Consider the following 25408-nt stretch of genomic DNA (forward strand, 5'->3'; position numbering starts at 1 on the left):
CAGTAACTTTTCACAAATCTTAATACCAATGACATAAAAAATAGTTGAATATCGATAAATTAATTTATAGCGGACGAACTTATAACTAATAAGTTATTTGATAAAATTAGCTGTTAGATTAACTTATAAATATAAAGTGATATAATAAAAATATTTTTAATTAACATTTAATTTTTTTCAAGTAAATCACAGTGATAAAATTGGAAAAGTTATAAACTATACTCATAAATATTTGCTTAAAAAATAAAAAGTCTAGTCAAAAAAATAAAATAAAAAATTAAGTAGATAATTTAAGAAGGATTAATATTACTCCCTCTCTAAAAAAATAAAAATTTTCTTATATTAAGAATCGATGAATCATATTTGAGTTTAATTTACCACCCACACATCCACCCACCTTTTGCAGCCAATTTGTCTCTTCGCTGGTGAGGGGACAGATTGCCACCAACCCAGCTAACCAAAATCAAAACGCAGAGAGAAAACAAAAAAAACAAAAAAAAACGCCAAGAGAAAAAGAAAAAAAATAGAGAGAGAGAACATAACATAAACACAGAGAGAGTGAAACATAGAGAGACAGACAACATTGTGTGCTGTGTTTGTGCGCAAGGCACGGAGATCTAAATAACATCTTGGGATGGGGTGACTGACACATAAAATTCAACATAAAAAAAAATGAAAAACAGAGAAAATAAAAAGAGCTGAACTTGTTCATCGCCGCCATTGGAAATCACAACCCAATTGTTCAAAATTTCATTTTTACTTTCTTTTTGGTGAGTTAACATCATAAATGAATTATGTTTTTTTTTTTTTTTTTTTTTTTTTTGTGTGTGTGAGTTCTTTTCCTCTGCTCAATTCAGGTTTACAGTTTATTACACTGACCTTAAGTTTTTATTTTTTAATTTTCAGTTTCATCAATTTGATTTGATTGATTATGTAGTTTTTCAGTTATATGGTTTCCTTCCATCTGATTTATTATATCATCAATTCATCATAATTTTGGTTACAGTTTGAAAATGGATCATTGATTTGTATTCTTTTAATGCTTCAAAACAAAACTGTTATTATTGATTTACAAAAGTATTATAGTTTTTGTTGTTGTTGTTGTTGGAATTGCCGAATTCTGATGGTTGATATTTTGTCATTTTCTGTTGAATTTTTGGATGATCAGGTTGTTTGTACTCATTCAAGAATATCAGAATTTTGTTCATTCAATTTTGGAATTTGAGAAACAAAATCCAAATTTAACCGATCAGGTACTCCCTCCGGCCACAGTTATAAGCAAAAGTTCACTTTTAGATTCATTGAATATCTGGTCTATAATATTATAGACCAGATAGATTAGTTATTCAATTTTATTGTTTTTACTCCTTCAGATCAATTTGATAAAATAAAAAATCATGACTTTGATTTATCTGAAACTGAGCAATCAATAATCTTTTCATTTTGTTTGTTCCAATGGATATACACAGAAGCAGAAACTGTGATGACTTGGTTGACTTTGTAGTCAAAAGCATATTCATGTGGAGGTTTTGCTTCACTTCATGTATTTCAAGGATTGATTGAGTTCCTACAACATCAGAAGACAAAGCCGTGATGGCAAATCGGTCTCACGCAGATTCTAGGAGAATGTATTCTTGGTGGTGGGATAGCCACATAAGTCCTAAGAACTCAAAATGGCTCCAAGAAAATCTTACAGGTAACGCTTCTGATCTTTTCGACTTGGTAATTGGTAGTAGTTCTGTTTAACTTATTAACACAATTATTGAGTTGCACCTTTTATTGTTGTTTTTTTTTCTTCACAAATAGTGTAGTGGCTAGAATTCCCACCCTTAAGGTGAATAAGTGGGGTGTCCGGGGTTCGAACCCTGACCCCAGCATATATAATGCAATGTCCCTACCAACTGAGCTAAGCTCACGAGGATTGTTTATTGTTGTTTTCTTATCTATCGTATAAGGGAAATTGATGTTTTGACATTAAACTTCAAAGGAAGTTTAACTGAGCATAATTTTTTTTTGCCGTCATACTTGATTACTGAGGCTGCTATATTGCCTTAAAATTATTGTGGTAGTATTTTGTGGAATGGACAATAGAAGTATATCTTATCAATGTCTGGTAAAGTGGTATAATCTGATCTATATCTGTTTAAGTTTCACTTTGGAATTTTCTGACAGTTATATGACGCACTCAAGTTGAGACTTTATAAAGCCGTTATATGAATTTTTATGGGCGCGTTTTTTTTCTTTCAAAACTGCAAGTGTGTATTTATTTACATGTATATTTTAATCATCTTTCTTATTTTCAATCTTGTTCTAAATTCTCTTCCTTTTATAGCTATAGATGTTGAAGCATGAGGAGACATGATTTATTTTGTTTTAGAAAATGTCGGTTCTTTCCTTTGGGGATAAGTTGCATTCAGTTCGTGCAGTAGTCTGTATATATGTTAAACCACGTCTGCTTCTTTTATCACAACTTAAATTATATAATTTATTAGCTATATGATTTATTAGCTTATTTTCCAAGAAGGTTATGATCATATATATATATTTTGTTATCATCCATCCTTTGTACTTATCACGATGATATCTTGTTTTGCACAGATATGGATGTCAAGGTGAAGCAAATGATTAAGCTCATTGAAGAAGATGCAGATTCCTTTGCCAGGAGAGCAGAAATGTACTATAAAAAACGCCCAGAGCTTATGAAAATGGTTGAAGAGTTTTATAGGGCATACCGAGCATTGGCTGAGAGATATGATCATGCAACTGGAGTTATCCGCCATGCCCATCGGACCATGTCTGAAGCATTTCCTAATCAAAATCCTATGATGATCACAGATGATTTTTCTGCGGTTCCGCCCATGGAGACTGAGCCACGCACGCCAGAAACACATCACCCTTCGCATGCATTTGTTGACTCAGAGGATTCAGAAAAGGATTCTCATGTTATCAAAAGAAATGGAGCGCATGGTGAAGAGCCTAATTCTTCTTTGAACAAGACAGGTTTAAGACAGCTCAACGACCTCTTCATCCCTGGAGAGCATGCAAAGTTTGCAGATGGGCATGCTAGAAGGGGGCTCAATTTTTTAGAGACACAGGAGAGTGGCGAGCAAAACAATGGAAGCCATGGCACTAAAAATCAAGTCTTGTCTGAGTCTGAACGCGTGACAAAAGCTGAAGCAGAAATTTTGGCCTTGAAAAAAGCCCTTGCCAAATTAGAAGATGAAAAGGAAGCTGGCTTGCTTCAGTATCGGCAGAGTGTTGAGAAATTGTCTAATCTTGAATCAGAAGTATCTTCTGCACAAGAGAATTCTCAAAGACTCGATGAACGAGCAAGCAAAGCAGAAGCCGAAGTTCAAGATTTGAAGGACGCAGTAATCAAATTACAGGCTGAAAGGGAAGCTAGTCTTCTTCAGTACCAGGAATGCTTGGAGAAAATAACCGATCTGGAGAAAAATATTTCTTTTGCTCAGAAGGATGCAGGAGAATTTAATGAACGTGCTACTAGAGCTGAAACTGAAGTTGAGTCGTTGAAGCAGGACCTTGCTCGAGTAGAAGCTGAAAAGGAAGCTGCCCTTGTTAAATATAAACAGTGCTTGGAGACAATATCGAAACTGGAGGAGAGATTAAAAGAATCTGAGGAGAACGCTAGAAGGATTAATGAGCAAGCTAATATAGCTGAAAATGAAATCAAGGTTTTGAAGCTGGAAGTTACTAAACTTAATGAAGAGAAGGAAGACGCTGCTCTCCGGTATCAGCAATGCTTGGAGATAATTTCCAGTTTGGAACATAAACTCTCTTGTGCTGAAGAGGAGGTGTGTAGGTTAAATTCTAAGATAGAAGAAGAGGCTGAAAAGTTACATAGTTCTGAGGAGAAGTGTGTTCTTTTGGAAACATCAAATCACGCTCTACATTCTGAATTACAGTCTTTGGCACAAAAGATGGGGTCTCAAAGTGAAGAACTTAATGAGAAGCAGAAAGAATTGAGTAAACTTTGGAGTTGCATGCAAGAGGAGAGACTGCGATTCATTGAGGCTGAAACTGCTTTCCAAACTCTTCAGCATTTGCATTCTCAATCTCAGGAAGAGCTTAGATCTCTTGCTTCTGACTTTCACAGTAAAGTGGAAATACTCGGAAATGTGGAATCACGTAAGCAGGCTCTAGAGGATGAAGTGCACAGAGTGAATGAGGAAAACAAAATTCTAAATGAGCTCAAAATTTCTTCATCTTTGTCTATAAAAACTTTGCAGGATGAGATATTGAATTTGAAAGAGACAATAGAGAAACTTGAACAGGAGGTTGAGCTGCGACTTAATGAAAGAAACGCTCTTCAGCAAGAAATTTACTGTCTTAAAGAGGAGCTTAACGATATGAATAAAAAACACGATGCTATAATCGAGGAGGTCAGGTCAGCTGACTTAGACCCTCAGTGCTTTGGCGCATCTGTGAAAAATTTGCAAGAAGAGAACTCAAAGCTGAAGGAGACATGTGAGGCCGACAAAGATGAGAAAGCAGCTCTTTTGGTAAAATTGGAAATCATGGAGAAACTTTTGGAGAAAAATTCTGTTTTAGAGAATTCCATTTCAGACTTGAATGCTGAATTGAATAGCGTCAGAGGAAAGGTAAATGTGTTGGAAGAAACATGCCAGTCGCTGCTTGTGGAGAAATCAGCTCTTGCTGCCGAGAAGGCCACCTTGTTTTCTCAATTACAAGCCACAACTGAAAAGCTGGAGAAGCTCACAGAAAATAACAACCTTTTGGAAAACTCACTATTTGATGTCAACGCTGAACTTGATGGATTAAGAGGAAAGTCCAAGATCTTAGAAGACACATGCCAGTTACTTGAACATGAGAAGTCCGGTATCTTTTCGGAGAAAGAAGCCTTATTTACACAGTTGAACACAACACACCAAACACTGAAAGATCTTGAAAAACAACACAGTGAATTGGAATTAATGCATTCGGAGCTAAAAGGAGAAAGGGAGTCTGCACTTAAAAAGGTGGAAGAGCTATTGGTTTCCCTATATTCCCAAAGGGAAGAACATTGCAGAGTTGTGAAGTTGAATGAAGATGAACTGGCGAACAAGGAATTGCAAATTCATACTATGCAAGAAGATGCAAAGTACCGGAAAGAGGAATACAATGAGGAACTGGATAGAGCTATACATTCTCACATTGAAATTTTCATCTTGCAGAAGTTTATCCAAGATTTGGAGAAAAAGAACTTTTCCCTTCTAGTCGAGTGCCAGAGTCTTTTGGAAGCGTCCAAAATGTCCGACAGAATGATTTCTAAGTTGGAGACTGAAAATATTCATAAGAAATATGATGTGGATTCTTTGTCTGAGAAAATTAAAATACTAAGGATTGGGCTGCTTCAGGTGTTGAAGACTCTTGACATTAACGGCAAAAATTTCTTCGAAGATATGCTTGATGAAGACCAAACTCTCCTGAACCATATACATGGAAAACTTAAGGAGAGACAAAAGTCTTTTGACACAATTTTCGATGAAAGACACAACTTGGCCGTTGAGAATTCAGTTCTGATTACATTTCTTGAGCAGTTGCAACTAAAGGTAGAAAATCTTGTGACAGAAAAAGGTGCGCTTGATGAGGAGTCCAGGATACAGTCAGAGAAGTTCACTGAATTGCAAATAGAGTTCCAAAACGTATTGGAAAATAATCAGGAGTTGAAGTTGACAATAAGCAAAGGAGAAGAGAGAATGGAAGGAATGACATCTGAAATAGAGAATCTACGCAAAGAGCTATCGGACTTTGAAAAGAGCCACAGAAGCTTAAAGGAAGAAAGTTGCACGATACTTGAAGAGAAAAACTCCTTGATGGGAAGATTTAAAGATCTGGGTGAGGAGAAGGGTAACTTGGAAGAAGAAATTTGTGTCCTGTTCCATGAGAGATTAGTTCAATCTAATATATCTGTGGTTTACGAGAATATTATCTTTGAAAAACTCCGGGAACTTAGACAGTTTGGTCAGGAACTTGGTAAGCTCTGTTCTGAAAATAATAACCTTGAGGCGAGATTGAAAACAATGGCACAGAAATTAGAAAATGCAGAAATGGAAAATTCACATCTTAAAGAGTTATTTGTAAAGTCAAATGTTGAATTGGATTTAGTTGAATCTGTCAATGATCAATTGACTTGTCAGATTAGTAATGAAAGGGAAATGTTGAATCAAAAGGAAAAAGTGCTTTTGGAAACAGCCAAGACGTTTCATGCTTTACACACTGAGAAAAAAGAATTGCAACGAACGGCGGAAGATCTGAAGGTTAGATATGAGGATGCCAAGGTGAAACTTGAAGAGCAAGCAAATCAAATTTTCAAATTGTCCTCAGACAAGGATCGTCAAAATGAAGAGCTTGGATGCCTTCACGAAGCGAACCAGAAACTGGAGTCTGAAATGAAGTGCCTACACCAAGAACTTGAAGAAACTAAACTGAAGGAAAAGAAGCTAAGTCACGAAGTGCATGAACGTATGAATGAGATTGAACAATGGGAAACTCAGGCTGCAGCACTCTATGCTGAACTGCAGATTTCTGTTGTCAATGAAACACTATTTGAAGGGAAGGCCAGTGAGCTAGCTGATACATGCGAGGATCTTGAGCACACAAACAAGTCGAAAGACATGGAAAGTGAACCGCTGAAAGAATTAGTTAGCAAGTTGCAAGGTGAAAACGGGAGACTCTATGATCAATTAGCTGCTTATGTCCCAGCTATTGGTGCTTTGAATGATTGTGTAACAACTCTGGAGATGCAGACTCTTGGACATGCAAAACATGAAAAACCGGAGGTATTAACATATTATTTTAGACTTCTGTAAAATACTTATCATTTTTCAACTAAATAATACTTTATGTTGTTAGGAAGAAATGGTTTTGTTTTATTGTATAAAAACATTCTGTGCATTTGGGTTTTGACAAATGGTTGTTCTGAGTTTTATGAAACCATCTATTTATGGAAACCCTATATTGTTAACAGAAATGTTGGCTATTGCTTCCTTTTATGTTTATGCCATGTCATTGCTTAATGATTTTGTGATAAAGCGAAATGAATTTCCTTCTTTTCAACTTATTATAACCAACTATTATTGCCTTTTTAAGGATATAATTTGATTTTATTCGTGCTATAATCACCATTTCCAGGTTAAAAATTTGGTGAATCACCAATACACTGAAAATGGTCAACATACAGATGAAGATCATACTGTTACGGCATCAGATCCACTCCTTGACTTTCAAGACCTGCAGAGGAGGATCAATGAAATTTCAGTGGCAGTTAAGAATATAAACGGAAGTTTCAAACCAAAGGAGAATGAACAGAAGATGGGGAAGTCAAGGCCAGATAATCCTGTAAGTGAGATTGAAGTACTGCCAAAAGACATAATGCTTGATCAAATATCTGAATGTTCCTCATATGGAGTAAGTAGGGGAGGAACTCTTGAATCTGATGATCATATGCTTGAGTTATGGGAAACATCTGATAAGACACAGAAGATGGCGGCAGAACCGGTAGAAAATCGTCGTCAAAGAGGAGCAGCCAAGGAAACCAACAACAAACATCCTTCAGGAGATTACTTGGTGGAAAAGGAATTGAGCGTGGACAAGTTAGAGATCTCGAGAAGATTGTCACGGCCCCGTGAAGAAGGCAACAAGAGCAAGGTTTTGGAAAGACTTGATTCTGATTCACAGAAGTTAACAAACCTTCAAATAACGATACAAGACTTGATGAAGAAAGTGGAAAGCACTGAGAAGAGCACAAAGGGGAAAGGTTCCGAGTATGAAACGGTTAAAGGGCAGCTTGAAGCTTCTCAGGAGACCGTCACAAAGTTGTTTGATGCGAACCGCAAGTTGATCAAGAATGTAGAAGAGGGTGCATTGTCTTCATCTGGAACGGCTGAATCAGCGTCAGATGAGATTGGAAATGTCAGCAGGAGGAGAGTTTCAGAACAGGCGCAGAGAGGATCTGAAAAAATAGGACAACTTCAGTTGGAGGTGCAAAGACTACAGTTTCTTCTTTTGAAACTCAATGAAAGCAAAGATAAAACAAGAACGGATGATCGAAGTCCGAGAGTACGTCTGCGGGATTATCTCTATGGTGCAACAAGAACCAACCACCAAAAGAAGAAGAAATCACCGTTTTGTGCGTGTGTAAGACCACCCACCAAGGGAGATTGATTTTTACCATACTTTCTCCATATGATATGATACATTAGATTTCTTGTTTGTATATTTTCCTTTCTATAGATGCTTTAAGGCCATACAAATCATATTTTGATCCTGCTATACATTTCTGTGCCTCGTGTATTTCTAAGAGGCTAAGATGGAACTTTGCTATTTCTTTTTCTTATTTTTTTTTATGTTAAATTTTGAATAATCCCTTCCTTTATTTCTGGTTTAGTGCATGTGTGGATATAGTGGAATATGTAAAAAGTTATTTTTTTCTGATTGGTCACTTATATCATATCAGATTTTACCTTCAAACAAGGATTTTGTTTTCACCCAACACTCCTAAATCCTAATCCAGGATTTTTTTCATTCTGTGATTTATTGTGATATTTTGATAGTACTTGAATATAAGTGTGTAACTTAATAATGTTGAAATTTTTGTTTCTTTGTGTTCTTGTGAAGGTTATTGATGTGAATACCTATAGTCAGAAATGCTCTGAGGTTAGGTCTTAGCCCTTTCTTCTGATACGTGAATAATCCCCCTATATATAGAGAATAAGGTGGAGTAGTGGCTGAGTCTACCTCTCCCATGTTTTACTAATTAATCTCCCCTGTTCTCTCAAGGGCGGTTCCACATTTTCCTCCTATTGGGTGTCATCGCCTTGTCAGCTATCAATCAGCTCCACGTCATACTAGCCTAGTGCTTATCCGGGCGAGGCCGAGCATAGTCTAGTGGGCTGACTTACACATTGGGTCGCGCCCCCTATAACCCAAACGATCTCTAATTGGCCCTAGAGATAGTATGACAGTACACTTTGCACTGTAATGATTTAAACTCGAAAACTGATGATCAGTAACCTTCTTTAATCAGTTCCAGTTCCACAACCTTTTCAAAGGGCATTTTTAATTTTCATGGTAAATGCTTTAAACTTGAAGAGTTTAACAACCATATTGTTGCATAATAAGGACTCAACAATCTATGTAGTATATTTCTTCCAACTTAGGAAATAGGATGCAAGTTGAGAAAATTGAAGACTCAATACATATTTCATTTCCCTATGGCTCTAAATATTTAGTGGCATGATTCACAAACTCTCATGCCACATATTGTAATAATAATATACTAATAATACATAACTGAGAAGAAAACAAGCAATCTTCTGAGCTCCTTAAAGTATCCATAGATATATAGTTTAGACATTGTTCCAACCCTCTGATTCATCTCTTTTGGGATTTGTTTTGCTTGAATGGAGCACAAAGTTACATGCTCTAACAGCCTCTTGCACTGTAAGATAGATCCAATTTCCACCTGTGTCCTTTTGGAAGTTGGATTTATTTAGTTTCTTCATCACCTCACTTCCAGGATTGACCAAAACAAGCTACAATCATAGAAATGGAAATATTTCAAGATCAAAAAACAATGCTACAATGAATAGTCTATAAGAAAATTTTGGTTCATGATTAGTAAATGATATGAGAGAAAGAATTACTTGTTGCTCTCTTCTTTCAGCTATCTTCTTAATCTCTTCAAGCATGCTTATTCCACTTGTATCAATGTTTCCAACAGCTGCCAATAAAATTACACTGCAAGTTAGACTGAAAATTCAAATAACCATGTTTTCATTAACTGCATAATGATTTTACATTTTGTATTTATTTGTACATATTGTATTCCGCCCGTTAATCAGGTCGGTTAGGTATAGCATAATCTATTTAAATGCTTCAGTTATTGTACTACTCCCTCCGTGACAAAATATAAACAAAATTCACCTTGTTAGGTTCATTGTATCTAGTCTATAATATAGACTAGATACATTTATTATATTTCCGAAATAATACTCACCACTCATATCCATTATAATATACTTCAAACTTGTTTCCCCTGTAGATTTAATTCTGTCTTCCTCTTCATCAATCCACCTTGAGATCCTATAAAATATAACAGTTTTCTTGTGTGTCAAGTTATTCTAGGCCATGATATTTTACATGCTAGATAAAAATATCCAACTTTTCAGGTAGCTCACCTTTCTCTTAAATAGCTTGCATTGGCAAAGTAAATTGGTGCATCAATCTTTAAAATTAGGATTCCGGGAACACGATTTGCATTTGAATAATGCTCAATGTTTCTGTATATTATAGAGTTTGGAATGTTTCCCAAAACAAATGTTCTTGGTCTTGCAATAAACAGCAGTAACCGAAGTACTGATATAGCAACCTAAATATGCATAAGAAAACACATTAATTTCATAAACTTGTATATCAGCAGACTCAAAAGTGAGTAACATAAGAAGTGTGAGAACAAAGAGATCATTGATACATACCGCTATGACTAAGCCAATTTCAACACTGCCAAAAACAACACCGATATATGCGCTAATGCAGACGACAAAATCAAATTTATCAACCTTCCACAGATGGATGGCTGCTTCATAATCTATAAGTCCAAGCATTGCAGATACAATTATGGCTGATAGTACCACCAGAGGAGTGTAATAGAACAAAGGTGTCAAAAATAACAGTGTCAACATGACTGCAATTGACATCACAATGTTGGATGCTGCAGTCTTGCATCCAGCATTGTAGTTCACTGCCGAACGCGAAAATGGCCCTGAAAGAGTCATAATTTTTTATACCATTAATGCCAGGAATTGATGTAGAAAAGGTATATGTTTTTGTTAACATTTGGTGATGATGTTTACCTGTTGTGAGGTAGCAAGAGGTGAAAGAACCAACTATGTTCATGGTTCCAATAGCTATCATCTCTTTGTTTCCATCAATATTGTAATTTTTATACATTGCAAAGCTTCTTCCCACAGCTATTCCTTCCTGAACAATATCATCAACATTCATCATTCAAGATCCTGTTGAAATCTTACATTAACCAAATTAGCATATCTAGGACTCTGTATTGTATTTGTGTTTTGACAGTTAATTGGAAGAAAGACATTTCACATGCGACCGTTTGGGCGAGCTAAATGAATCATTTTATGATATGTCCATAAGCTTCTTCTGGCTTATTTCTATAAGTTCTACATAACAGCTTACGAAAACAGTTTGACTTTATATGATAAGTGATTTGGCTTATTTCTATAAGTTATACAGGATATGACTACTGGCAGGATCAACCAGGTAACATCCATTATTGACTCTACGCATAGTGCAAGTTTTGCACTCACAAAAGGAGAGCAAAACAGACAATAGAGCAAACATAATTTTAGACAGCCATTAATAGCTTATGAAAACAGTTTATAATTCATAGAAAAATAGTTTGACTCTACGATAAATGATTATGCCATAAGAACTTAATAAGCACCAAATTAAGTTGTTTATCAAAATAGACAGAAAGACAATGCTTTATGACTATTGATGAAGGTCATGTGATCTGGTGTGCATTTAAGTAATTTTGTCCCTTGAAGACACAATTTGACTTATGTGCAAATAATTGTCATCAAATGAGGAGGACCATATGATAGAATTTGACACACACAAAAAAAGTTCCACTAAAATATAAAGTTAGTTATTTCCTTGTCTAGTTTCCTTTTATTATTATTCTTTGGTAAAAGGATGTGACATTTTAGAGTTGGGGTGTGTCTTTATTATGTTGTTCACACATGTTAAGTCACATGTCACATGTTACATGTGTAACAAAGTGTATTAGACAATAAAGGAAATATTGAATTTGAAGGGAGATATATAGTACTTACTGCAAGAGCAATAATGCCAACAATAAGTCCAGTTTTGATAGCTGTGGTCATATATGGTGACACAAACACCAATTCTGTGAGTGATGGTGGATTTAGTCCTTTTTTCAATTCTCCTATCTGAAAATTTAAACAACATGTGCATGCCAATCAGAATCAGATCCTTACCTTTTTCTATAGATAATTCCTCAAAAATAGAAAAATAATAGTAGCATTTTACTTGGTGCATGTTTAATATCAAGATCAAGATGTACTTTGAACAATCACGGATCAGAATTCATTACTGTCAAAAAATTTCATAGTAATCAATTTCAGCCATTCAATTCAGATTGGACGGCTCATTGCTATAACTGCATGACGCAGTTATAGCTGCATCATGAAGTGTAATGTACTATAATAAAAGATTTTTTAATTATTATTTGTTTACAATAAAAGATTTTTTAATTATTATTAGTGTGGAGTATATGTGGTGATGGTTTTAGAAGAATGATTCATGAGCATGTCCTACAGGATAAGAATACTCATTGAACATGGGTGCTATTGGTTGGACCCAATACCACTCAAACACTGTTTGGTTATGTGCTTTGAATAAGTGCGTTGTGACAAAGATATACTATGCAAATTCATTAAATATAATTTATACCTAATAATTTGATAAAATCATATTTTTTGGTAACTAATCATACTAAGAGAAATATTATTTCGGCACATAAAAACTCGCATAAAATACATTTGAGCTAACGTGTCTTACACCTGAGATGACATAAAATAATAATAATCAAAGAAATGCTGACTCACCACTTGAACGCCGTGGTTCTCTGCGTGAGTGAAATAAACCAACAAGCTTCCCAATATAACGGATGCCAACGGCGTCATTGCTGACACCCAAAAGAACTTTGGTTGTTTTTTGCTCTGCATTTCAATTAACGTCACAAATTAACCACCTTTACATCAATTCAAATTTTTTTTTTTTTTTTTTTTTACAAAACATCAATTTCAATTTTAAAGGGTAAATAATTGTATGATAGATGGAATAGTAGTTTTATACTTTTTTATCATATATTAATAGTAATTTATAGGATACAGTATGATACTACTAGCTAGCTACTTTTGTCATGGCTGCATGAACAAATGATATAAATATAATTAACGTCAATTGCAGCTGAAAAAATTTGTTGACTTTAATCTAAATTATCACTAAAAGTAACTAGCTAGGGAAGAAATTGATCTCAATCAAAGCTGATTTTAAATTCCATTTCCAGAGACATCTAGCAAAATAATTAATGCAAGCTAGGAAAAAGAAATGACAAGGTTAGATGTATCTAATTAATTTAATCTGTTCATAGTCATAGTCACGGCTCTTGATGTAAACATATGGTTTTTGGGGGAGAAGGTTGAGCAACCAAAGAAATCTAGATCATGCAAGTTTTCAAATGGAATTGATAATATTAGTAATTAATTAATACTTTTGTAAGCTTGCACTGATATTTTTTTTACATATATTAAAAAATTGAATAGGTCCCCACGAGCTTAGCTTATTTGGTAAGGGACGTCGCATATTATATGTAGTAGCTGAAATTCGAGCCCCGAACACCCTATTTATCCATCTTAAAGGTGGAGTTTCTAACCACTAGATTACTGGAGAAAAAAATTGAATAGTAAACATGGGCAAGTCTAACATGCACAAGTGGAGAAAGTCTTCTACGGTGCACAAGTGGATGATAACATTATAACGAATACAAATTTTATAAAATTCACTATTGGATTGAAAGTTTATATCGTATAGATCATTTATAAAAAAAATGAAAAAAATTGAAAATCATTTGATACGTCATTGAGACCCATCAAGATTAACAGTTTATGATTTTTTATTAACTACCGTTAATTTTAATGGGTCTCGATGACATATTAAATAATTTTTAATTTTTTTCAAAATTTTTATAGATGATATATATGATATAAACTTTCAATCTAACGGTGGATTTTGTAAAATTCGTATTCGTTATAATATAATTGCTAACTTGTTCATCATGCACCACTTGATTAATTTAATCAAGTGCTGCATGTTAGAGTAAACGTTATAGTTTATAGTTTATGCAAATGAATATGTGTTAGGTAGGTAGTACTTACGAAGTATCTTGTGACAAGGAGAAAGAAAATGAAGCAAAATCCCAACACTGCGCTTTCCCACCTCCACTGAATAACCAAATAAATAAATAAGGAAACAAATTTTTGATTGGAGTCAAAATCTAAGTCAGAGACGTTACATGACATCCTACCAAATTTAATTAAACTTAATTTAAAACTTGAGAACTACTTTTTTTTTGTGCTCTCTAGTAGCTGTAATTTTGCTTTTTAAGTTAAATAAGTTAGTCATGGTTCAAACTCGTTATCTGCATGTTATATGCAATGTTTTACCTGTTGAGCTTGCTCGCGATGACAAAATTTGATTAATATATATCCTACTTGACAATAATTTAACTTGATAACTAAGTAAATAATTTCTCAAAAAAAACTAAGTAAATAATGTAACTTGAAAAGTATAGAATTATACGTACGTGATGAATTTGGGTAAAAACAGAGCGCATGACTGATACAAGATCAGCAGCATGGGTGAAATGTTCAAGTCCTAGTATCGATTTCAGCTGCTGCAGACACACCACCGTGGCTGCTCCTCCCATGAATCCTACTATAGTTGCATGTGACAGGAAATCCACTATAAACCCTAACCTGCACCACCACTTCTTATATATATTATTACCATCAATAATATTATAGGAAATTCAGATATAACTATCTATCTCATACTCAAGAATTGATTTATTTAATAATTTCTAATTTTACGGTTCAATTAATAAATTTAATAGACGCTAAAACTTCTCTCAAGCGGGGAGAGTGTAATTTTAGAAGTGGTTGAAGAAGAAGATGAGAAGGAAATCCATGATTCAAACTTCTCTCAAGTGAAGGAAGTGTAATTTTATTTAGAAAAAAGTGTAGATTTTATTAAGGGAGAAAAATATAGCTTTTAATATAAGAAGGGAGAAAAATATAATTTAAAATTCTCTCGAGTGAGGAGGGAACTGAGAATAAAAAATCTCTCTAACATGATTGATTAGTGATTATAATTGGCGCTGCAACACTCTTGGTATGTCTCTACTAAAGAAAAGTTTTTAATTAGAATATGATATCAGATTTTTAGCTTGGGTTTATTTGTTCAAGGTCATACTATGATATGACCTTTTGATATTAAAACAATCGAATACGAAGCCGCGGCTTTGAAGCACACCGTAGCCGTTATTTTTGTCTAATGTCTTTGAAAGGATCATCTTTAAAAGTAATTTTCAACGGGTTATGAATGCGATAACTAATGATTGTATGTATAAAAATGAGCTAAAGTACTCTGTCATCCACATGTACACCCCTTCTCTCTTTAAATGCTAGGTACAACATATTTTTCATTTAAAGATAAACCAATAAACTCACTCATAATCTTGCTCGAGCGTCTGAGTTATGGTCTACCCATAATATTTTTTATTATCTCCTAGTTGTATCATTTTTATTATTTTTGAAAAAATGCAATGGATTACCTTACTTAAAAAGAGGGAGAGAGAAAAAATATATTGTTGTATATATAAAGATCTTATAGGAGATGAGAGTATAATCTATCTACTCTTATAATAATTACTTATATGTGATGTGAAATGAGGAGAATCTCATTGCATAGTGCAAAGTGGCAATATCTTTCTACAAGACAAAACACAAAAAGGAGGCAGAAAATATTGCCATGCCTTTGGGATATAAAAATATTCTTAACTTTTCCATATTCCTATTATTTTATTTATTTTTCCGTATCCAGTAACATAGTAACATTTGATAATCTCAATAGTAATTTACTTTATTCATTCAAAAAACAAAAAAAAAGTAATTTACTTCATGACAAGTGACAACATATTACTTTATTTAGACACATTACTACTTTTCAATGATCTTTAGAGGTGTATTAATTAATTATTAGTTATTGATTTGTAGAATTTGTTACCTAAAGAGACCCAATGAAGCTTGCAAAACCCCAGCAAAGAATGTAGCTGTGAAAGCAAGGTGGAGAAAAAGCTTTGGGTTTTCATTAGGATTAACCACATTTCCCAACATGGAACCCATCAAAAGAGATCCAACTGCCACTGTTCCAACTGCCAAATCCCTTGAACTACCCATCATAGCATAAATCAAAGGTGGTATAAAACTCGAATCTACACAATATGAATAAATAGTCATAACATATATAAATATTTAATTATGCATGAATAGGGCTGCGTTGATAAAAACAAAAAGTTAAATTAGCAAGATATATACTCCCTCCGAATACAATTAGTAATGTATTGGTCAATAACATAGACTGGATACATTATTTTTTCAATGAAACTAAAAAGTGATTTTTGCTTATAATTATATCCGGAGGGAGTATATGTCTTGAAGAAAAAGGTTATATCAACCTCAAAAAATTAACATCAAATATGAACTCTTATAAATTTAGTAAATTTTTTGAAACGGCAGTATTTCTTCTTCATCGGGATATGAATTCGAGTCCTTTACGTCTTAAATCTTTAACCCTTAATTCAAATCAGTTGAGTTACTCACTCACCTATTATTTAGTAAATTTTAATAAAATATTATATCTACTTCTCATTTTTTAGTTATACAATTTATTTTCTTGCTAAAAATTATAAAGATTCATCATTATACATTTTTTTTGAGGTACATATTAGAATATCTCAAAAAAAAAAACATGAATTCTCAATCTTTAGATTCTCTCAATAAATCTAGCAACAAAATATTTTGGACAAATTTTATTTTTTCAATAATTTATATTATTGATTAGTAAAAAAAAAATATATTACAATGTTGTTTTTAATGATATGAGATAGTTTTGTTTTCGTAAAAAAATGTTTGAAAAATCAAAACAAATAATCCAACTAGTCAAACTGTCTGAACTAACACTATACTGGTTTAACAACCGGTTTGGTTTTGAAAACATTTTGTTACGAATTATAGTAATAAATTTTATTTAGTAAAAAAAATCAAGTATTATGGATAATTAAATTAATGAATTAACACTAATAATAATACTCACATAGTCCAAGAATTGGGGGGAGGTTGGCAAGTTTGGCATAGCTAATGCCTTGAGGAATAGCCAAACTAGCAATAGTGATGCCAGCTATGAGATCAGATTTCAAGAACTGAAAAGTGTAACTTGGTGCCCATTCAAATATAGGGAAGAAATATTGAAGACCAAGCACAAACTTTTTAGAAGCTGGTTGATTCTTAAACCTCCTCAAAGGATCATCTGGAAAGAAAGTTTCTTTCATTGAATACTTCAAAGATTTCAAAAATGGTTGAGGAGGTGGAATTTCCACACGTTGCACATGATTCTCATCAACGTTGTTCATTCCCGAACAAGGGTAATCATAGTCTACGTTACCCATAGTCGATTCTTGAGCTGGATGCTGAGTTTAAAAAAAAAAAAATTATATATGAACAATTTAAATAATTATATAAAATTATGCTACTTATATATATATGTGTGTGCCTATTTTTATTATGATTATGGTATCATATACTTTTTGAATGTGCTACAATTAAAACATATATTGTGAACAATATTTGTTGACTCAATAAGCACGGTTGAATTAAGTGATTGAGAATTGAGAGGAATTAGAAAGGGCTAAAGGAACAAGTGAGGAGCTATAATGAAGGGTGATAAGGTGGTGTTGAGATACATGGTTATTCTTGATAACATGGCTTTATATAATGGTTTTTATGAGCAATATTTGGGTATTATTATCATTTTCATTTTGAGTTAATTATGTTGAAATTTTTAGTGGGTATGAGGGTCCACGTCTAGAAATCATGTAAAGGTTGTTAGTGGGGAGGATACCCAAACATCCCACATTTGTATTCTTTGAATAGGATTGGGAATATTTTTGGACATGCCACCTAGTGGCTATTTTCTACTTTGTAATATGGGTGATCAATTTTATACTAATACCTCTCTATCTATCTATCTATCTATCTATCTATCTATATATATATATATATATATATATATATATATATATAGGCTTTGGCTAACATGGAAGACTTGATGAAGTCTTCCATGGTGCACAAGTAGTCAAAAACATCGTAACGAATACAAATTTTACAAAATCCACCGTTGGATTGATAAATCATCCATAAATTTTTTTAAAGACATTAAAAATCATTTGATATGTTATTGAGACCGATCAAAATTAACGGTTTATGGATTTTTATTAAATACCGTTAATCTTGATTAGTCTCAATGACATATCAAATGATTTTTAATTTCTTTAAAAAAAATTATGGATGATCTATATGATATAAACTTTTAATCCAACAGTGAATTTTGTAAAATTCGTATTCGTTATGATGTTTTTTACTACTTGTGCACCATGGAAGACTTCATCAAGTCTTCCATGTTAGAACTCACCATATATATATATATAAAAACAAATTTTGAGCTTTTAGATTAATTTATATTATAGACTTGATACAATAAATTATTGAATTAATTATTAAATAATCTAAAAAAATAAAACTTTGCTTATATATAAGATTAGAAAGAATAAATGAAATTTTCAACTACTTAATAGAGGCATCACAATTTATATGCATCGGCAGGAATTTATCTATTCTTCTTTTTTTCCTTTGTTGGATAGCCTAGTGGGGAAGAACTACATCTTTAGTAGATAAGTGAGATGTACGTGGTTCGAACTTCGACTTTTGTATATAAATATGACATTCTACCAACTAAACTAAACTCACATGGATAATGAAATATATATATATACTCCGCCCATATTATAAGAAGAAAAAAAATCACTTTTTCTTGTCCCAAATTATAAGCAAAAGTAATTTACTTTTATCATTTTCAAGGTTTACTTTTACTTATTCTCATGAAATTTAATGCAAATTGCATTTAATTTACTCTCTCTTATTTTTCTCATAATCAATAACCAATAAAAATTCTTTTTACATATTCCAATGAAACTTATTTCAAGAAAAACACAAAAAATCATACTTTAAATTATCATATTCAACTTTTCTTAATAAGTGTGAAAACTTTGTTTTTGCTTATAGGACAGAGGGATAGATGAGTAGGAGTATTTGAATTAATAAATTACATCATTCATTAAGATTAATAAATAATACATTTTACACGATGTAAGACGATTTTGTTTGTAGATATTGAAAAAACCATCAGTCCCATAAAGATTACTAATACTACATTTTACACGGAGTAGTAATAATTTGGGTAACAAACAATGTGTGGAAGCAAAATCAATGAAGCTCACGCATCTTGTTTGAGTTTGAAATTTGGGGAATCCTAGCAAATAGTAGCAATCATTGAACCAATTCAGCCCCCAATTAAGTGACGTGGAATAGGAAATTTAAGAAATGTGTTTGACGACAGGGTTAGGTGAATTTGTCAATTTTATGTCCATGATTTTCTTTTTCAATAAATAAATAAATAAATTAAAGGAGTTTTTTTTATTATACATAAAAAACATTTTGTTTATGTTTTAAAACAATGAGTACGTTTAGTCAAAAGATAAAAAAAAAAAAAACAATAAGTACGTATTTTATAATTGAAGATACTATATATAATTGAAAAATAAGAATTTATAATAAAATTAATGATAAAGTGAATAATATTTTGATATATAAACATACATCAATAAAATGATATTTTTAATTTGTTTGTGGTATTTTTTTTTCTAGACAAAACAGACCACACCGTAGACATGTCCTAGAGGCTAGAGGCACAACAGAGTAGGGCCTGTAAATCTGTCAGGTTCAGTTGATCGAAGGTCTTCAACAATTTTGACCTACATTTGTCCATCAGAAAAACTGTCTAGTAGAAGGTTCTAGAGTCCAAAAACCCTAATTCTCTTATTATAAAGTTTATTTCACGGTCTATATATGCTAAGGAATTTGTATATAATATCATTCTAACCTAGTACTCTCACTTTCAACATAAACTGACTTGACCGTTGAAGTGTATGCAAATACACTCATCGTTTCCAATAACTAATTTGAAGGTCTTGCTTAAGGTCTTACTTACCACTATCATCAATTGTCCAACTTATCACCACTGTCGATGGTCCTACCGACCATTGTGGTCAGCAAAACCATTGTGAACACAGTTATGGTAAGAACGCTTTGTAATTTTTAAATTGTCCAACATTCATAACTTAAGGAAACAAAATCAAATGAAAAAACTTAAAAGACCAAATTATATACTTAAGAGACAAAAAAAATTGACCAAACTGAAACCTAAAATCAAGTGACGAAAAATATAAATTAGTTTTTTTTTTTTTTTTTTGGAGATCAAATAGCCTAATATGGACAAGTGAACGAGTTGAGATCCTCTTCATTTTATTTTCTATTTTTTTTATTTTCTCAATTATTATATGGTTTTAGAAATTATAATGCAAAAGCGGAAGTTTAAGATCCTCTTGATTTTGTATTTTATATTAAATGAGCTTATATACCTTAAAATATTTTAAAAATTGAAAAATAGAATAAATGAAAACAATAATAAATAGAGAGGATCCTAACTTCAAATGAACACTTCTTAAATATATATTAAGAAAAAAATTTCAATCCAATATTAAAGTTCTATGTTAGAACTTCTGCACATCAATATTTTGCAGCTACTAGCTAATTGAGTTATATTAATGATATATATTTGCAGTATAGTAAAAACTTTTAAGTTACCAAAGATATTATAGGAAGTAGGGGAGTATTTTTTTTTTGGGCGTATTATTATATTTCTACTTTATTCAAGAAAAGATAGAATGTAGAAAAGCATGTGTTAAAATATATGTTGACGTATGTATTGTTCAGAAAGGCACTATAAAATTAATGAATTAAAAAGTGCTTACAAAATTTGTTGTTATTGGCATTAAAATTATCCCAGGCCGGTATATCCCAACGATCCTCTAAGATTTTACTTGAGAGATTCGACGTTGAAGCTACATGCACACCAAAACTGATATTTTGTATATCTTAATTATACTACTTAATTAGTGTTGGGAAAAGCACTCACTCACGAAAGATCTCTGTATCACTTAAAGGGGGAGACACTAAGAAAGAAGATAAAAAACATAGAAATTGGTACTATAATGCATTTCTTTATTGAATGTAGGTAAAACAAAAAAAATAATGACAACTAAAATGAATCTGAATAAATGTTTAGGAAATAAGATCAATCTGATTAAAATAAATCTAGTAGTACATATGATCTCTGCGACTTTATCTCACTTCGTAAATTCTAACACTCTATTTATTTATTTATTTTACAAGTGAAATTTTTAGCTAATACTTAATAAAAAAAATTTAGTACATATGTACGTATAGAAAAGAATCCAAACAATTAAACCAAAGAATAAAGATAATTAAAGAGCAGATGAATTAGTGGTGAAGCCAGGACTCTCGGTGTACCTTTGGATCACAACGGCTGTTTGAAGGAACATCTACATTTGGCTTAGAGCAACCATACGAGTGAGTTGAACATTACATCTTAACCAAATAATGTGGCCCTTAACTCAACTCATAGTTGCCACAGCACACACGCATTACCTCACCGCAGGGTCGTCTCCGAGTATTTAGAAGTCCCGGGCAAATGATAAAAATGGACCCCTTATATATAGTTTTTTTTTAAAAAAAAATAGAGTGATTGTATTTGTAGTAAAAAAAACAATTTTTAAAATAGTTTGTCTGTAAAAAAAAAAAAAGAGTTTATGTGATGTATTGTATGAATTGATATATATTATTAAAATTCCTTGTGTCATTTTTTTTTTTTTGACGTATACACAATTCAATAGTTGTTTAAAATTTAAATGGTCATTTATTTTTTTTTAAAACATAAATGGTCATTTATTGAAACAATATTTAATATTATTGGTTCAATTCCCCATTTTCTCTGAAATCTTAAAATGAAAAAAAGGAAAAAAATTTGTCGCTGGATGGAATCGAACACATACCTCACCAACCTACAACGACTTAGGAACAAAACACCAACCACTGCGCCAACTGACATTTCTTGTTTAATTTTCTCCGTAACAAATACTTGTCCTAAAATCTAAATGATGGGCTTGAAAAAAAATTGAGGCCCCAAAAATGTTGAGGCCATGGGCTGGGGGCCTGGTTGCCTTGACCCAAAACCGGGACTGCCTCACCGCATGTGTTAGGAAGACTTTCGACACAAGGAGCCGATTAACTCTTCAACGAACCATCGGCTCTGATATCATTGTTTAGTCAAATGGAGTCTGGAAATCATCCATATTGAGCTTAAATTAAAGCAGCCATATAGGTGAGATGGACATTACATCCCAAAACCTTAAGGCATAAAGTTCATGAATCCTCTCACTTATAAAATGATCAACTTTAACTTTTTCAAAAAATGTGAGGCTTAACTCACCTTACACAAATTGCGTTTACAAAATCCTGTTTCAGATAATCAATATTTTTAACTTATGGGTTTAGCAACTGATTTCGCATTTGAGAACAGCTGAAGCGTTTAGGACACTGCTTTTGGTCGTGTGCAGGGCCGGTTTTGGGCCTGGGCTACCAGGCCTCCAGCCCAGGGCCACAAAAAAAAGGGGGCCACAAAAAAAAAATATTTGGTAATAGGTAGTAATATTGGGGGGGGGGGGTTACGTAGCAACAATAATGGCCCAATAACAATTATGGCCCAACAACAAAGCATAGTTAGACAAAAAAAAAATCAAGGCAAGGATGGTTATTAACTTATTGCGTCTAAACCACTTTCTCTTTCACCCCTTCACCCTTTAACAGCTTCAGCGTTTTCACTTTCTCATCCTCCCTTCAAGTTCACGGCTTCACCGAATCACCCAATTTCTTCACCACACCATGAAAACTAAAGGGGAATTTTTTCGTCCTCCTTCTCCTCTCTTTCTCGATCTCTCTCACTGAAACTAAAGGGGAAAATCATAACCCTAAGAAAAAAAATCAAAATTCAAGGTTAGTATTTAATTGATCAATTGTTTTCGTTTTTAAATTGGTAATTTCTTCTTTATTCATTATTAGAAATAGGAAAAGATAGTTCATATCATAGTTGTTGTTGATGATGATGTTATTGTTGTTGAATGATTATTTTTGATGTTATTGAAATTATTTACGATTTAGATATATTATGTTTTTATAAGGGGTCCATTTTTATTTTTTGTCCAGGACCTCTAAATACTCGGAGATGGCACTGGTCGTGTGGTGGTGGTGGTATTCGTGGTTGTGGTTGTGTGGTGATTGATGAAGAAGATGAAGTTGATTGTTGTTAATGAAAATAAATATGAATATGTTATACTGCACATCTCCCATGGCTGCTGCTCATGAAGAAGAAGACCATTTTTTATTTTTTATTTTTTGAAACAGAAGAAGGCCATATCTAAACCTCTCTTTTATGCAATTATTTTTAATTATTTATTATTTTTTTTGACTAATTTTAATTTTTTATTAATATTAATATTTATTCTCACTTATTTTTTTTTTTACAATAAAAAAATCAACTGAATGATGCTTTTTATTGTGCCACATGGCTTATATTGATTAGGCCACGTGACACTCTGTTAACTTCTTCCATTATTTCTAACGTTTGTAAAATTTAAAGATTTAAGCCAAATTTTGGTGTAATTGCAGGGACTCATTACACTTTTAAGCCAAAATTTAAAGATTTAACTGTTTTTGTAAAATTAAAGAACCCTTAAATACATTTGACCTTTTTTATTATGGCCTTACGATTTGTGAAAGCCTAATTGACATTCAAGCCATAGCGCGCCAATAAGCCTATATATAGGGGTGTAAGCGGATCAGAAAAATCCAATTGAACCGACGATCCAAACTAATCCAAATCGAAAAAAAACCGAATTTTATGGTTCGGATTAAAAATCGAACCGAACCAATTGAAAACCGATGTGGTTTGGTTCGGTTCTCGGTTCCAGTTTTAAGATCCATTGAACAAACCGAACCAAACCAATATATATATATAAGTTCAATTGGGTCCATGACTTGCAGCTGGAAAATGTTGATTTTGAACTTGATTCAAGAAATGTTGTCACTAGTTTCCATAGTAACCTAACGCGTCCGAGCTCGGAGATATTATTAAGGATTGCGTACGTGTCTATAACACTTATTTTAGAAACTCTCGTATCGAGTTTATTAGGAGACAAGCCAATGAGGTTGCTCATGCCTTAGCAAGGGTGGCCACATCTCTAGCTAGTTTCCACCTCTTTATTGATGTGCCCATATGTATTGGTAACATAGTTAATAATGAAATGATATAAGTCTTTTTCCTTCAAAAAAAAGTTAATTTTTAGTGCAACTCGGCCCACACATCTATTAAAAAAGAAACGTTCAATCCTACTTAAAAAAAATAATCTGCTCACTCACTTCACTTCTTCTAACAAAACCCTAACGCAAAAACACAGCCACCGCTCTCATCACTCTCATCTTCACAGCCACAAAAATCACATGCTCAAGCTTCTCTGTTCTTATCACCTCAAGCTTCTCCGCTCTCATCTCTCCAAACGGTAACCTCTCACCTCATCTCAAACGCCATTTTTGTTTTTATGTTTGATGTATGATGTATTTTTTTCATCTCAAGCTTCTCCGCTATTTTCATCTTAAGCTTCATCTCATCTTTGCTCTGCCCTCATCTCTCTCATTTTTTTTATTTCTGATTTTGATGTTACAACTCTATTAGTTATATAACTTGTTTTTGTCTTAGTTCTTGATTTTGAGTATTTTACCACATAATAGCATGTAAATACATCGGAAATAATGCATCGAAAAAAATGCGATATAAAACCGATCGAAGTATCGGAACCAAACCAATGAGTTTGGTTCGGATTTATTTTTGAAAAACACTAAAAACCGAACCAAACCGAACCAATCGAGGGTTCATTGGTTCGGACATTAGATTCACTCAAACCTATCCAAACCGGTCCAATTACACCCCTACCTATAAGTATGTCAAATTCTATGAAGATCAAAGAAAACAATTAAAAAGAAAACACTTAAAAAAACACTTGAACAAGAACAATAGCAATTGATTAAAAAAAATAGCAATTATTTAAGATAAATCCAAAATTTTAATTCAACGAGTTTGAATTTTATTTGTTTAATTCATTTTAACCTTTTTTTTTAAAAAAAGGAAAATGTTAAATGGTGCCCCCGGACACCAGTTAAGGATGTAAATATGAAAATTTTATCTCGTAAATTGTACATTCAATGTTTTAATAATATCAAAAGTTATTCTCTCTCCATTAACTTTATCATTTATTTCTTTTAGTATGTTCAACGAGTGCCCGAGAGCACTGTTTAACATGACCCTTTTTAAAATATAGTTCGGTTAAACTTCTTTTTTAGAATTCAAGTTACACTTAGAATATTCAAACTAATTTAATTAAATCACACTCAAAAATCTAATTCATCAAATT

General features: G+C 32.8%; 2 protein-coding genes across 3 annotated transcripts; one reads left to right on the forward strand and one right to left on the reverse strand.

Annotated features, from left to right (window-relative positions):
- Nucleotides 1-258: 258 nt before the first annotated feature.
- Nucleotides 259-8493, forward strand: LOC123902723 (protein NETWORKED 1D-like). Of its 2 annotated transcripts, XM_045952510.1 has the most exons (6): nucleotides 364-770; nucleotides 1169-1253; nucleotides 1470-1696; nucleotides 2599-6800; nucleotides 7153-7179; nucleotides 7213-8493. In XM_045952510.1, the coding sequence occupies exons 3-6, from the start codon at nucleotides 1594-1596 to the stop codon at nucleotides 8182-8184; spliced, it is 5304 nt and encodes a 1767-aa protein (XP_045808466.1). In that variant the 5' UTR covers nucleotides 364-770; nucleotides 1169-1253; nucleotides 1470-1593; the 3' UTR covers nucleotides 8185-8493. The 2 variants fall into 2 exon arrangements, with proteins under 2 accessions (XP_045808465.1, XP_045808466.1); XM_045952509.1 differs by having other exon boundaries at nucleotides 259-770; nucleotides 7153-8493.
- Nucleotides 8494-9129: 636 nt separating this feature from the next.
- On the reverse strand, nucleotides 9130-17678 carry LOC123884640 (sulfate transporter 3.1-like). Its single transcript, XM_045933785.1, has 12 exons — nucleotides 17005-17678; nucleotides 15916-16123; nucleotides 14435-14606; nucleotides 14007-14072; nucleotides 12675-12788; nucleotides 11880-11996; nucleotides 10875-11001; nucleotides 10497-10783; nucleotides 10200-10390; nucleotides 10019-10104; nucleotides 9666-9742; nucleotides 9130-9554 (listed from the first exon to the last, which is right to left on the reverse strand). The coding sequence occupies exons 1-12, from the start codon at nucleotides 17354-17356 to the stop codon at nucleotides 9369-9371; spliced, it is 1983 nt and encodes a 660-aa protein (XP_045789741.1). The 5' UTR covers nucleotides 17357-17678; the 3' UTR covers nucleotides 9130-9368.
- Between the last annotated feature and the right edge of the window lie 7730 nt (nucleotides 17679-25408).

The sequence above is a fragment of the Trifolium pratense genome, linkage group LG1 (genome assembly GCF_020283565.1).
Source record: "Trifolium pratense cultivar HEN17-A07 linkage group LG1, ARS_RC_1.1, whole genome shotgun sequence".
In the NCBI taxonomy this organism is placed as follows: domain Eukaryota; kingdom Viridiplantae; phylum Streptophyta; class Magnoliopsida; order Fabales; family Fabaceae; genus Trifolium; species Trifolium pratense.

Excerpts from the sequence above, each read along its gene's own strand:
- LOC123884640 (XM_045933785.1), bottom strand. The coding sequence starts at position 17,356 with ATGGGTAACGTAGACTATGATTACCCTTGTTCGGGAATGAACAACGTT. Across the intron at positions 12,789-14,006 it reads TCCTTGTCACAAGATACTTC|AGCAAAAAACAACCAAAGTT; the intron begins GTAAGTACTACC and ends ATTGAAATGCAG. Across the intron at positions 9,743-10,018 it reads TATTATAATGGATATGAGTG|CTGTTGGAAACATTGATACA; the intron begins GTGAGTATTATT and ends TTTTATTGGCAG.
- LOC123902723 (XM_045952509.1), top strand. The coding sequence starts at position 1,594 with ATGGCAAATCGGTCTCACGCAGATTCTAGGAGAATGTATTCTTGGTGG. Across the intron at positions 1,697-2,598 it reads GCTCCAAGAAAATCTTACAG|ATATGGATGTCAAGGTGAAG; the intron begins GTAACGCTTCTG and ends TGTTTTGCACAG. Across the intron at positions 6,801-7,152 it reads CAAAACATGAAAAACCGGAG|GTTAAAAATTTGGTGAATCA; the intron begins GTATTAACATAT and ends CACCATTTCCAG.